The sequence below is a fragment of the Scyliorhinus torazame genome, chromosome 10, assembly GCF_047496885.1.
Source record: "Scyliorhinus torazame isolate Kashiwa2021f chromosome 10, sScyTor2.1, whole genome shotgun sequence".
Taxonomy (NCBI): domain Eukaryota; kingdom Metazoa; phylum Chordata; class Chondrichthyes; order Carcharhiniformes; family Scyliorhinidae; genus Scyliorhinus; species Scyliorhinus torazame.
Genome location: NC_092716.1, coordinates 151,301,306 through 151,315,945, shown reverse-complemented (window position 1 = coordinate 151,315,945; position 14,640 = coordinate 151,301,306). Strand labels below are relative to the sequence as shown.

Genomic DNA, 14,640 nt, shown 5'->3' with positions numbered 1-14,640 from the left:
TTCAACGGAGCAGCTGGTGGCCTTTCTCCAGGAGAGCTTTGCTCAGCAAAGAAAATAATACCTGGATCCGATTAAGATGGGGATTGACCGTGTGGAGCAGAGATTGGAAGCCCAGGGCCAGGCGGTTAAGAAGGTGGAAGAGGCAGTTTCTGAGCCGTGATGGCGGTAGAAATGGGGCTGTTGAAGGACCACCAGAAAAGTCTTCAAGAGCAAGTGGAGGATCTGGAGAACAGGTCGCGCAGGCAGAACCTGAACATCGTTGGCCTCCCACAGGGCAGCAAGGGATCGGATGCAGGGTATTATGTGGCACGTATGTTTGAGAAGCTGCTGGGGGAAGGTGCACCCGAGGGCGATGGTGGTATGAATGCACCGGTTCCTGGACAAGGAACAGATCTTGAGGTGGGCCAGACAGACGAGGATTTGCAAATGGGAAGATAGCGAGATGCGTATTTACCAGGACTTGGGTGCGGATCTGGCGAATAGAAGGGCGCGTTTCAATAAAGTGAAATTGGCCCTCTTTAAGAAGGGCGTGAAGTTTGGCATGCTGTACCCAGCTCATTTGTGGGTCACTTTTGAGGGCCAAGAACTTTATTTTCGATCGTCAGATGAGGCAACGAACCTTGTTAAGGACAGGAAACTGGCAGGTGATGGAGGACATTGAACTTGGGGGTGAGTAGCTGTGTTCTTATTATGCTGCAAAATTTATTTTTTCTTTTTGGGTTTTGTATGTGCTGTTTTGCACTAAGTTTTGGGTCGTGGCTCAGTTTTGTATGCGAGTTCACTTTGTTCTTAATGATGGATGGAATTTTCTTCTTAGTGTTTGTTGGGGATTGTAATGTTTGCATATGTGTGTTTGAACGGGGGAAGAGGGAGATCAGTGGGGGGGGGCAGGATGCTTGGTGCCATGACGTGACCTACCAGGCTAGCTGGACGGGCTAGCTCACGAAAGCGCAGTTGGGGGGGGGGGTGTGATCAGTTTGTTGAGGGGGGGTTGGGATGGTTATTTTGATCTTTTGTTGTTATAAAACCATAAATGCCTTAATAAAATGTTTGTTTAAAAAAAAGAAACTGAGGCTGGAAGATCCATCAAGATTGATGCTCCCGCATCCACTGCTTTGGTATTTCAGGGTCCAAAGTCACCAATGGCCTCCATCCCCAACTCTGGAGGCAGCTGCAGGCACTCTTTAGGTCAGTCCTGACTTCTGCACATTATGGTGTTTCAGACTTGTTCTGGACTGGTGTGTTTTCCCACTGACAACAAAGAGAATCGGGCGTTGAGGGACGATTCTGCTCGGGCCTTCATGTTCCTCCCATTAGCGTGATGCAAATTAATTTCACGCCAGCCACCAGCGGGTTTCCCAATCTGCCATGGCAGACACCAGTGGATGATCCAGTGGGAAATTACCTTAGCATAAAACCAATTTATGGGCCGCCCACTGAACACACCACCCTCCGCCATTGACCTGCGAGCGGAGGTATGGGAGAATTCTATCCAAAGTGTTTCCTGATATCATCCCAATGGTCATGCCCTTGTTTGAGACTTTCCCACCAGAAAATATAATTTCTCTCGACGTAATCTATCAATTTGTTTTAATCAACTTAAACAATAAGATCACAACTTAATCTTCTATACTCAGGGAACATAAGCCCAGACTATCCAACTGCTATCATAATTTAACCCTGTAGTCTAGGTATCATTGACATGAATCTGCACTGTGCCCCTCTAAGGCCAAAGTATCCTTTATGAGATGCAGTGCCCAGACCAAATGCAGGTCAACCAAGCCAGTTTATTGCACCATGATAACGGTAAACCTGTGAAAATTCCTGTTTTCTTCTGGCTGGTTTTCTCACATGACTTTTAAAGTGTAATACTTGTACTGTTTGTTTGTCTCCTAATTGGCAGTTTGTGGGAAACTTGGCAATTTCAGCTTGCAGAATCTGCCCTCAATGACTTGGGCCTGGCAGGCCGCGCTCTACCAGAAGACGTCAAGGACAAGCAACGAGATCGTCCGGCAGCATGCATGGTTCCTGGCCTGCAGTGGAGCGCTCCTGAATGAACGGAACCTCGTAGTTGCTGCCCACTGTGTGACGGAGCTGGGAAAGACAGTAATGATCAGCACAGCAGATTTGATGGTGGTTCTTGGAAAGCATTACCACGAGGAGGAGCGGCAAGAGAAGAGCCGGCAGTACCTACGAGTGAGTAGTGTTTCCATGGCAAGGTTGTAGGGGGGAGAGGAACGGAAGATGCCCAGTCACTGACTTTAATCTTTACAATACCCAGAACACTGTTGTGCAACGTACTTGCTGTCCAATGAAAGGAAAATGCTTATTCGCCCACTTTTTTTAAAGGTTATGCCAGATCCTATATCTGTTGTTCAAAACAAAACAAAGATCTTTTTAAAAGAGAAATGTACTTTGGGGATAAGTGTGAAAATAGCAATGCTGCAATTACTGCACTAAGATTTTCAAAAGGAAAGAATAAGTGTATTGGAGATGGCGCAGCATGGTAATGACAACGGACCCCCTTCTATGTTCATATCTTTGCATGTTAGTGTACCTGCAAATGTGTCTATGACAGGAAATAAAAGTAGAAGTATCAGGCAGTTGCAGCAAACAAAGAGGATTCCCCACCCATTTCCTTCTCTTTCTGACCACAGTCTCCATTTCCAGTGCAAGACCAGGAAAATGTGGGACCTGGGTCAGGGTTGGGGGTTCTCATTGACAGGGGTGCGAGGGTTTGGTATGGAAGTGCAGAAAGTTTCAATACCTCTTCATGTAGTGATGAGATTAAGGAAAATAAATTAACAGTGGAAGTATAATCAATGTGACTCCAGAGGCTGCACTTTTCTAAAGGAAGCGTGTTGATAGAGTCCTGGCTCTGTTTTTGAAAAAATATCCCACTCACCATATTTTTGTGTTGGGAAGACGAGGGTGAGATAGAGTCAGGCTCACCACCCGCAGGTGCAAGGCTGCAACAGGATAGAGTCAGGCCCGCCATCTCTGGATGCAGGCCTGAGGCTGAAATTGAAGCAGTCATCATGGCTACGCCTGCAGGCTAAGCTGGTTACCTCCATTTACTGTGACACTGGCCAAGTTTTAATGATGAATGTCAAGTGTTCAAACCTTCACTCTTCAGCTCACCTCATCACACACATGCCCCCTTCATGTTCCCTCAGGCCTCATAGATCATAGAATCACTACAGTGCAGAAAGAGGCCATTTGGCCCATCGAGTCTGCACAATCCTTTGAAAGAGCACCCCACCCAGTTCCACTTACCCGTAACCCCACATGACCTTTAGACACTAAGGAGCAATTTAGCATAGGCAGTCCACCTAACCTGCACATGTTTGGACTGAAGGAGGACACCGGAGCACTCAAATGAAACCCATGCAGACAAGCGCGAATGTACAAACTCCACACTGTCACCCAAAGTCGGAATTGAATCCGGACCCCTGTTGCTGTGCGGCAGCAGTGCTAACCACTGTGCCACAGTGCCATGGGGTTTCACTATGCCCATGTCCTCCATGCCTCCCATTCATCCTCCATAGCTACTCACCAGTATCCACTATGGTCAGACCTCGGGTGTCATGGCCAGGATTCTCCGAGCCCGCGCCGGGTCGGAGAATCGGCAAGGCGAGGGAAATTCCTGCCACGCCACTCCGACGCCAGGCTGCCGATTCTGCGGCAACCGGAGAATCGGCGCAAATCGCACCCGCGCGGTCACCGTGCCGCCGGTCGGGGGCCGCTGAAATAGGCCCCCGCGGCAATTCTCCGTTGGCAACCGGCCGAACTCCCGCCGGCATGGTTTACATCTGGTACCACCCGTGGCCACGGTGGCAGTCCTGGTGGGGGACGGGGGGGAATCTGACTCGGGGGGGGGGGGGGGGCCTCAGCGGTGGCCACCTATCGGCGGGCCATCACAATCTGGGGGGGGACCTATCTTACTCTGCGCGGGTCCGCTGTGTGGCTCCACCATGTTGGCAGAGCCCGCGCCGAGGTGGGCCATCGCACACATGCGCATGCGCGGCCGCTCAGTCTGGACAGAGCCGCGGGGCACACGCCGAGGCCCTGCTAGCCTCCTGTAAAATGGAGAATCACCCCGGACCTTCGAGGAAAAAGCCCGGAGTGATTCTGGCCCGTTTTCCGGCGGACGTGGGGACTTAGTCCCCAAAAGGGAGAATCCCGGCCGATGTCTTTGAAACGGAGACCAAAAAAACCCTTCTAACAATCTAATACAGCTTTCACTCAAACATACGTCCATTCAGAAATGTAAATCTCCTAAAGTGGTCAAATTGGTCTAAAAACAAACATTTATTTCATTATCCACATCAAAGATAGAAAATCCTTTAATAACCTCTTAAACTATCAATCAATATGTGAACTTAGGCCCTTGCTGAGATATGCGTGGTTCTGGACCTTTGGAGAATCGGCCAAGAATTCATAATATGTTCAGCTACAACAACAATCTCTGGGAAATATAAACTATGGAGTCTATTAAAAATCAGATGGCTTTTTCTTTCGAAGCTGTACTAGCTGTCCTGAATATCAAAGCAGGCCAGGAGCAGATGGAGGCCTTTTCTTCTCTAAGTAAAATCTGCTGAAGTTTTTATTTATTTTAAAACTACTCTGGACATTTAATTCACCTTAGATTGTAACACTAGAGATCCCAAGCAGTATTGTCTTCTGTTTTGAATGCATAAGAATGTTTTTTCCAATGTAAATATTGCTGGAAATGGGAATGGGGCAGGAGGATCCTAAAATCGCGTTCCATCCGCTATTTTTAAAGGATTTACATGTCATCCCAATTCAGTGAAAATCCAAGCCTAGGTACAGAACACAATCCTGGAAAGAAATAAGACAATATTGGTGCATAACTCGCTGAATCCATCAGCATACAATAATAGCAGGAAGGAAAGCGTTTGGGATGATTAAAGTACAGTTGAGGCTGATAGCGCAGGAGAATTTAATAGTGAATTGAATTGATATTTGAATGATATTTCAGCCAGTTGGATTGTAAAGTCTTTTGCAACTCTCCACTTTAGGATACTGTGTACCTTTCTTATAATAATAATAATCTTTATTATTGTCACAAGTAGGCTTACATTAACACTGCAATGAAATTATTGTGAAAATTCCCACGTCACCACACTCCAGCCCCTGTTCAGGTACACTGAGGGAGAATTCAGAAAGTCCAATTCATCGAACAAGCACGTCTTTCGGGACTTGTGGGAGGAAACCAGAACACCCGGAGGAAACCCACACAGACATGCACAGACAGTGACCCAAGTGGGACTGCAATATTCTTGTCGGATGGCCTGATTTATATGACAAGAACACTTGCAACTAAAGCTATAAATGATTTATTAACATTAACTGTGGGTCAAATATACAAATTAACAGATGAATAATAATATGAACATGTACAAGCAACCTCTCTCCCAGCTCTCCAGTCAGCCTGAGGTCAACTGACTCTAACATTCACTTATATACTAATGAAACCCCTAGTGGTCAGTCTGTGAATTAAAACACAACCATGATATCACTACAGTGACCATAATATTGTACCTTTTGAGGTGATGATAGAGAACGATGTAGTATGACAAAAATCACAATAATAGGTTGGAGAAAAACTTGTGACGGGTTGAGAATAGAATTTATGGAAAATAAAATGAGCAAAGATATTGGCCTACAACCGAGTAGAACAACATGGGCTGATTGAGACGAATGGTCTGTTTCTCTGCCATAGATCCTATGTATGTAATCCTATACAATTGGGGAACTGTGGTGGGAGCTTTGCTCTGCATAAAACATAGGCCGAGGATGCTTAGTACTGTAACTAATCCAAGTGAAATATGTTTCATTCTCATCATTGCCACCCCATCTTGAAGAGTACAAAGATCTATTGAACAGGAAAAATATTCAAGCCACTTACATTTTTCTGATTTAATTTCTTTAGATCGCTGCAGTCATTGTGCATCCCTCCTATGACCCAGTACTGCTAGATTCAGATATTGCAATAATCAAACTGATGGACAAGGCGAAAATCACTGACCAAGTTCAGCCTGTGTGTCTCCCTGATGTAAAAGACCTATCCATAATGAATACACAGGGTTATGTCACTGGGTGGACAATGCAGAGTGATGCCAAGGATTCAGACCATTCAAATGACACGATCCGTGTGGGGACCATTGAAATTGGTGATTCTGTCCAGTGCGAGCAGCAGTACGAAAATCACGGGATCTCCGTCAGCATCACCGAGAGCATGTTCTGCGCCCGTCAGGATCCGAGTGGTTTCTCAAACATCTGCCCATTGGAAACAGGTGGTGTGGCAACCTTCCCTGCTCCAGACAGGATCGGTTCTGCTTTCACTTGGTACCTGGTGGGGCTGGTGAGCTGGGGGTATGAGAAAGGATGCAGCCAAGAACTTTTCACCGTCTACACAAATGTGACCCCATTCAAAGACTGGATTGAAAAACACCTGAAATAAAGCTCTTTCCAAGATGCAACATCTCTCAACCCCTACAAGAGCAATGATCTTTGGCATTGGGTTATCATTTGAACTGTTTTATATGATTATACATGATAATCAGTATATGCATTGTAACATTAACCACTTCTTTTCAAACACTGAATTAATGATACTGATTCTTTCTTAGGGCATGCAAGTCTAAGCAATCAAATTGCAATGATTTCAAATTCCATTGCAGAGATTAAAATCACTTCCCTCTCTCACTGCAAGTCAAGGTCCCTCGTGCCCTCCCTCACTCCAGGGATCAAATTTGTTTCCACGTCTTCCCATCCCAATCAAATTCTTCCCAGAGATTTAATTCACTCCTTCCCTGAGTATCAAATTTATTTCCCATCCCACAAGGGGCAAAATTCACTAAAGAATTGGCCTCATAACAGTTTAGGCCCATCTAGTGTTTTTTTTAAACATTAGCATAATCTGTTTGTTTTTTCATTTTCTATGCCTGGAAGGAACTTACCCTGGGCTTTATATGTCTTTTTTAACAGCCTCATCAATTTGTCCTCACTTCAAAGATTTGTGCATGTAAGCCCTCAATTCTTTCTGTCCATGCACCCGTATAAAATTGTACCATTTATTTTACCATTTTGTACCATTGACTCTCCCTTCTAAATGCATCACTTTACTGCATTAAACCTCATCTGCCATGTGCATGTCTAGTTTGTTTATATCCTCCTGTGGCCTTCTATTCGCATCCTCATTTTTTAGCCCATTTCCAAGTTTTTGTGTCATTTGTAAAATTTTAAATTTCCAGTCAGTTACATGGAAAAAGTATTTATACAGTGAACTGAAAATTCACAAATTGTTTCACATAATGAATTATTTTTTGAAGTGCAGTGATTTTTCTATTGACAAATTGAGTAATCTCCAAGGAGCAACAATGGCTGACTCCAGTGATCAAGATAAAGGAAGGAATTAATATAATCTTATTTCTCAACTTTAGGACACCCCAAAGTATTTCACAACTTGCGTTGTAATCACTGGTTTAAAGTAGCCTAACATAGCAGCCAATTTATGCACAGGAAGATCTTACAAGCAGCAATGAGGTAATGTTGAGATTATACGTTTTTTTACATAATATGGTTGAAGGACAAATATTGCTCAGCCTACCTGAAAAACTTCACTGTTCAATCTTTTTCATCCACCAGAGAAGGTAGACAGGACCTCAATTTAATGTCTCATCCAAAATAAGGGACCTCTGACAGTATAGCACTCCCTTACTGTGCTGGCATGTCAGTTCAGATTATGTGCTCGTCTCTGGAGTTGAGCTTGAACCCACAACCTTCTAACCCAAGAGGCAAAAACCAACAAGGTAAGCTTGGGTGCTTCCAAATCAAAAGAACTTAATAAGATCTAGAGCAGAAAATGTCAACACAAAAATGTGTCTGTGCATTAGAAAAGGAAACACATGTTCGCAGTTGCAATGGGCAAATTTACGATTTGTTCAAGAAGTTATTTATTTACATAAGAGGTGAACAACGTCTGGACTGGTTTAGCTGGAGTAGAAGTTGATGCTAAACTCAAAGGAACAGGGAGAAAACAAATACTACTGCTGATTTTGGAAATCTGAACAGAAAGTAGTATAGGCACACAGCAAGTTCAAGGGATCCCTTTCAAAACATAAATCCCTCTCTCCATGTCTAACATTATAACAGTGCTGCAAATAGTGTTTCCACCATTTTCTGCATTGGTTTTATATAAATAGTGGGGTTATCTCACGGGCTACGAGGCATGGGAGCAAAGAAGAGACGGAGTAACTCTGCCTGAATGAATGCACAGGAATTCCTCAATGAACCAGTGAATGATTCTTGCACTACTGAATAAATAGGTTTGTAGAACATATATAGTGAGGACTGCATTAATTCCTATCTTGACACTGAAACCAAAACCCTTTGTAGATACAAAACCAATCATGTGTCTTTGATGATGGCTTAGGCAGCAATATTTTCAATTCAGTTGTTGGGTTTAAAAGAATTAATCATAATCTAGATCATATTTTGGGTGCTCGAATATCTACCACTGAGCATGATGGCACAGAGGTTAGCACTGCTGCCTCACAGTGCCAGGGCCCCGGGTTCAATTCTAACCTTGGTTGACTGGCTGTGTGGAATCTGTACGTTTTCCCCGTGTCTGCATGGGTTTCCTCCGGGTGCTCTGGTTTCCTCCCACAATTCAAAGATGTGTACGTTAGACGGATTGGCCCTTAAGTGTCCAAAGGATAGACGGGGTGATGGGGATAGGTCGGATGAACGGGCCTAGGTAGAGTGCTCTTTCAGAGGAATGGTGCAGACTTGATGGGCTGAATGGCCTCCTTCTGCACTGTAGGGATTCTATGTAGAAATCAGCTACAAAAAGCCATGTCTGTCAATCAGTCCCCATTTCCAAGTTAAGTTGTTGAAGAGTAAATATTTTGACAGATCCTATACAAGGAATCAGCCCCTGAAGATATTCAGCCATTCAATTACATCAGAGGTCATATGAATAAGAACTCTATTTGCTGGCCATTGCTCCATATCCTTTGATGCCACTACCTCAGAAAAATCTACCGATATTGCTTTGAAAATTTCAATCACCCAAACATCCAAAGACCTGGGAATAGCGAGCTCCAGATTTTCACTGCCTTTTGAGAAAAGGCTTCCTGATTTTACTCTGAAATGCCAACGCTCAATTTTAAAATGATGCCTGTTGTTCTGGATTTTCCCACGAGGAAAAAATAGCTCCTCTGCATCTACTCAATCAAATCAGCTTATCATTTTAGAACAATCTAGATTGAAAACATTCTAACCTTGGTTAGCTCCCAACCAACCCTAAACTGACCTCCATTGACATGATGATCTCCATGCAGTTTTAAGATGACAGCGTCCTTGACCACTCTGCATCAAATCGTGCCATTCTCGATCTCTTCAATTCTGCATACAAGGAACTTGACCTATCCTTGTATATTGCCGAACCAAAACTAATATATTAACCCACAATGGTCAACCAAATATTCCACCTTCCATATCTGTTGACATAGATGTGTAGAGGTAATGGGATGGAATTTAACAAAAACATTTCTCCGTTTGTTTGTGGCGGGTTTTTCAGGGAGGTTCCCTGCTCTGCCAGCGAACTCCCCACCGCTATCAAACGACACGTAGTCACCAACTTTTTGGGTCCTAGGGAATTTCTCATCAGTTTAGCCCACACTTCGAATTTTCTTTCATCATTTCATCCTGATTCTGAAGCCTTGCGGCGCTTGGGTATAACCTCGCGAGGCGTAAAGGCTGCCAGAAAGTCCACTGGAGGCCTTTCCCGGCACCTTCCGGCCGAACCGCGCTCTCGCTCGAGTGCAACACGGCCTGTAGATCGCGCCCAATGTGTTGACTACTTCCCATACATTGAGAGTCGCTATACCTCCCGTACAGTAGCATACAGAAGGTCCCAAACAAAAGGTCACCAACGAAGAAGAGTTCCAACAGCAGATCAACTGTGTATGTTGAGCCTTCTACAAACAATGGCAGTGAGTGTTTAACTCGGGCGGCACGGTAGCACAGTGGTTAGCACTATTGCTTCACAGCCCCAGGGTCCCAGATTCAATTCCGGTTTGGGTCGCTGTCTGTGTGGAGACTGAACGTTCTCCCCATGTCTGTGGGTTTCCTCTGGGTGCTCTGGTTTCCTCCCACAAATCCCGAGAGACTTGCTGTTAGGTAATTTGGATATTCTGAATTCTCCCTCTGTGGGTACCCGAACAGGAGCCAGAATGTGGAGACTAGGGGATTTTCCCAGTAACTTCATTGCAGTGTTAATGTATGCCTACTTGAGACAATAATAAAGATTATTAAACTGTTTGACGCCTGGCACATTTCTCATGGTTCTCGCGGTTCCCTGGCGGCGTCCTGTGGGGGCTCTGAGGCCGGAGGGTTCCGGCGCACTTGTTCGCGGCACATGCACAGCCGTGCCACCCTGTTCCATGTGCTGACTTTGAGATGCGGCCACATCAGAGAGGTGGAACCCACGGAGCTGGTGGCCACCATCGCCACTCTATGGGACGGGTCCGGGTTGGCACTCAGTGCCCCCTCCTCCTGCTCAGTGCCCAGAGGGTCCTGTGTTTGATCTTGGGATGGAAGTGCAGCTGGTCCGAGCCCCGACCGTCCCTGCATCATCTGACTCTGCCAGCCTTGCCAGTTCCCCATGGTCTGTACCATCGTGTTGATGCCCTCGGCGATGCTCCTCAGTGACTGGGACATGTTCCGCAGTACTTCAGCAATGCCCACCTGTGACTGGAACAAGCTCTGCAGCGCCTCGGCCATGCCCATCTGAGAGCAGGACATGTCCCGCAGAACCTCATCAAGGTCAGCCTGGCACTGGGTCACATCCCCCAGCGAGTTGGACATTCGACTGAGATCTTCAGCCATGGCCGTCACCAACTGTGCGATGCTTTGGACACCTTCACTAATGGTGCCGATGTCGTGCACCAGGCTTTACACTGCGGTCGCCACCCTAGCAGTTTTGGCCTCAGTGCCATGCATTGGCAGTGACATTTCCTGTGCCCATAGCCTCTGGGACTTCACCAAACGGCTATGGATCTGCTGGAGTGAAGGCTGACATCTCCCCTTGAATGTACCGGCCGCTCCCTATCGTCTCCATCAGCTCTGGGTGGCCTCTGTACCACAGGCTCAGCATCAGGCTGAGACCCAGTTGGGTCCTGAGATCCAGCAGCCCTCTGACTGCTGTCTCATATGGGGTTCCTGCCTCTGGCTGATGTACATCAGCAGCAGTGTGGTGATCACCAGATTGCGCCCCAGAAGCCTGACGACTAACATGTCCCACCGAGGTGTGTGTCTCTGCGCTGGTGGAGGGTGGGGATGACAGCTGTGCCCTGGCTATAACGGTTTCATCCTCAGAGCTCTTTCCTGAGGTGGTCTCATGAGGGTGCCAGCCAGGATGGGCCAGCGCCATTGACTGGACAACCTGCGGGAGAATGGATATGGGGTCAGTGGAAGGGATGGGCCAGTCAGTGAGGCAATAATAACTCACCTTTGACCGGTCCCCCAGGTGGAGCCTAGTGGTTCCTCACCTCTGTGGCAACCACCAGCCTTCTCGTGGGTGACCGCCCTGTCCTCGGCCACCCCGTCACCTTCAGGGCACGCTCCTCTAAGGAGGTGAGGATGTCCGTGCCCTCTCCCAGCAATTATGGGAGGTCTTTTCCTGAGGAGGCACAGAGTGGGCATCGTTAGCTACAAGCGTGGTTCACAGTGATGGGAGGGGGGGGTGAAGGGAGGGTTGGGGTGGGGGGGGGTTGAAGGGGAGGAGGGTAGAGGGAGGGTTGGGGTCACATGGGGAGTTGGGGGTGTATGGGGGGGGTGGAGGGTATCTACTCACTCGTGCTGCCCGGTGTAGGTCTTTCACCTTTTTTCAGCACTGAAGGCCAGTCTTCCTGGTCACACTCCCCGAGCTCACAGCTGACAGCACCTTATCCCAGGCAGCACTGGCTGCCCTGTGGCTGACTCTCCTGGACCCTCAGGGAACAGGACATCCTTCCGGGCCTCCACAGCATCTAGCAGCCTCCCCAGATCTGCGTCCCCAAATCCTGGGCTGGTCTCTTGGATGCCTTGTTACGAGCTGGCTAGTGTTGCCTGAGCAAGTGCAGCTTAAGTGCTGCTCGACCTTGTTATGAGGGGGTATTCCCAGCAAATCATCTGGCGAGGCTACATTTGCGGTGAGACGCCCGTAAGGCATTGTGAAGTGGACGAATTAACGTTGAATTGATTTGCCGGCCAAGTGTGGGGAAGATCACGACAATTCCCGCTCACTACCACACTTAGAAATTTTTCCAGAGAATCGTGGCCAAAAAAACTCTTTAAAGCCTTCCTTGAAGAATTCTGGCATTGACATTAATGACTGGGAGGAGTGTGCTGTCAATTGTCCAGAATAATCACAACTTGTCCATCAAACCACATTGTGCATTGATTGGACTCTGGGGCAGAGTGGCAGCAGTGCAAGAAAGAAAAAGAAGAAAATCTTGTACTTTGGAGCTCATTATCTAATGGCACATCTTCCCTGATGCATCTGAAGATCTGGGGGTTAAAAATCAATCTGTTCTGTCACAGGAAGACCCATGGCAGAAACTCCTGATCCTGAGTAGAGATTATCTTTGAATTGAGGGTCTACTGCTGATGACAATAATTTTAAAGATTCACCCCTTGACCTCTTATAAACTGACAACAGTTTTTACAGATGAAGCTTCTGTTTTTATGTATGTTATGAAACCCTGGGCAAGTGTGCGGTCAATTCCAGTCCCACTCATCCAGGTGTGCCAACACAAATGAATTAACCAAATATTCTTATTAAAAAAAACAAAATCTTTGGCCCTTGGCTGCACAGTAATTACAGTCACAAGGGGCAGGATTCTCCGACCCCCCCCCGCCGGGTCGGAGAATCGCCGGGGGCTGGCGTGAATCTCCCCACCCCCCCCCCCCCGGGCAGGTTGCTGAATTCTCCGGCACCGGATATTCGGTGGGGGCGGGAATTGCGCCGTGCCAGTCGGCGGGCCCCCCCGGCGATTCTCCGGCCCGCGATGGCCTGAAGTCCCGCTGCTGGGATGCCTGTCCCGTCGGCGAGAATCAAACCACTTCTCTTACCGGCGGGACTAGGCGGCTTGGGCGGGCTCCGGGGTCAACGCGGGGCGATCTGGCCCCCGGGGGGTGCCCACCGATCCACGAGCGGGCCTGTGCCTTGGGGGGCACTCTTTTCCCTCCGCCTCAGCCACAGCCTTCACCATGGGCGACGCGTAAGAGACACCCCCCCCCCGCGCATGTGCGGGGATGACGTCAGCAGCCGCTGACGCTCCCGCGCATGCGCGGACTTCTGCCGGCCGGCGAAGTCCTTTCGGCCAAGGCTGGCGTGGCGCCAAAGGCCTTTCCCGCCGGTCGGCGGCACGCCAACCACCCTGGCGCGGGCCTAGCCCCTCAAGGTGAGGGCTTGGCCCCTAAAGGTGCGGAGAAATACGCACCTTTGGAGCGGCCCGACGCCAGAGTGGTTCCCACCACTCCATCCCGCCAGGACCCCCCGCCCCGCCGGGTAGGGGAGAATCCCGTCCCAGGTTTGTAAGTTTAAACATAACTACTTTTGATTTAAAACAAAGACAAATGAGAGATATGGGGCGAAATTCTCCCCCAACGGCGCGATGTCCGCCGACTGGCGCCAAAAACGGCGCCAATCAGACGGGCATCGCGCCGGCCCAAAGGTGCGGAATGCTCCGCATCTTTGGGGGCCGAGCCCCAACATTGAGGGGCGCTGGAGGGATTTCCGCCCCGCCAGCTGGCGGAAATGGCGTTTGTTGCCCCGCCAGCTGGCGGAAATGGCGTTTGGTGCCCCGCCAGCTGGCACGGAAATGCGGCGCATGCACGGGAGCGTCAGCGGCCGCCGACAGTTTCCCGCGCATGTGCAGTGGGGAGAGTCTCTTCCGCCTACGCCATGGTGGAGACCGTGGCGGAGGCGGAAGGGAAAGAGTGCCCCCACGGCACAGGCCCGCCCACGGATCGGTGGGCCCCGATCGCGGGCCAGGCCACCTTAGGGGCACCCCCCGGGTTCAGATCGCCCCGCGCCCCCCCCAGGACCCGGAGCCCGCCCACGCCGCCGGTAAATACCAGCTTTGATTTACGCCGGTGGGACAGGCAATTTCTGGGCGGGACTTCGGCCCATCCGGGCCGGAGAATTGAGCGGGGGGTCCCGCCAACTGCAAGGCCCGATTCCCGCCCCCGCCCAATCTCCGGTACCCGAGACTTCGGCGGGGGCGTGGGCGGGATTCACGGCGGCCAACGGCCATTCTCCGACCCGGCGGGGGGTCGGAGAATGACGCCCATGAAGTGAATACAGTTGGTTAAATGTCCTCTAATACCTAACCCCCCCCTTACCTGCCCCACCCTCTATACACACACACAGACACACATGACAGACGAACAGAAAGGGGAAGGAAAAGGATGAAAAATAATAAGGATTAAGGTAAAAAGATCCTTGCTTCAGATGATGAGTTCTTCAGAGCACTTTATCCACAGATTGAGTGTGGTTAAAGTCTCTGGCCTAAGCCCGTAAAGATCTTCTTTACAGTTCAGCAATTTGTCTTACAGCTTTTC

At 48.6% G+C, this 14,640-nt stretch overlaps 1 protein-coding gene across 1 annotated transcript in view; it reads left to right on the top strand.

The window, feature by feature from the left end:
* Positions 1–10,353, top strand: part of LOC140430973 (inactive serine protease PAMR1-like) — a 355,125-nt gene extending 344,772 nt beyond the window's left edge. Inside the window, exons 13-14 of the mRNA XM_072518823.1 lie at positions 1,904–2,196; positions 5,957–10,353. Coding sequence (XP_072374924.1) covers positions 1,904–2,196; positions 5,957–6,487 — 824 coding nt within the window. The 3' untranslated portion in view covers positions 6,488–10,353. The remainder of the gene's footprint in view (positions 1–1,903; positions 2,197–5,956) is intronic.
* Positions 10,354–14,640: the final 4,287 nt, after the last annotated feature.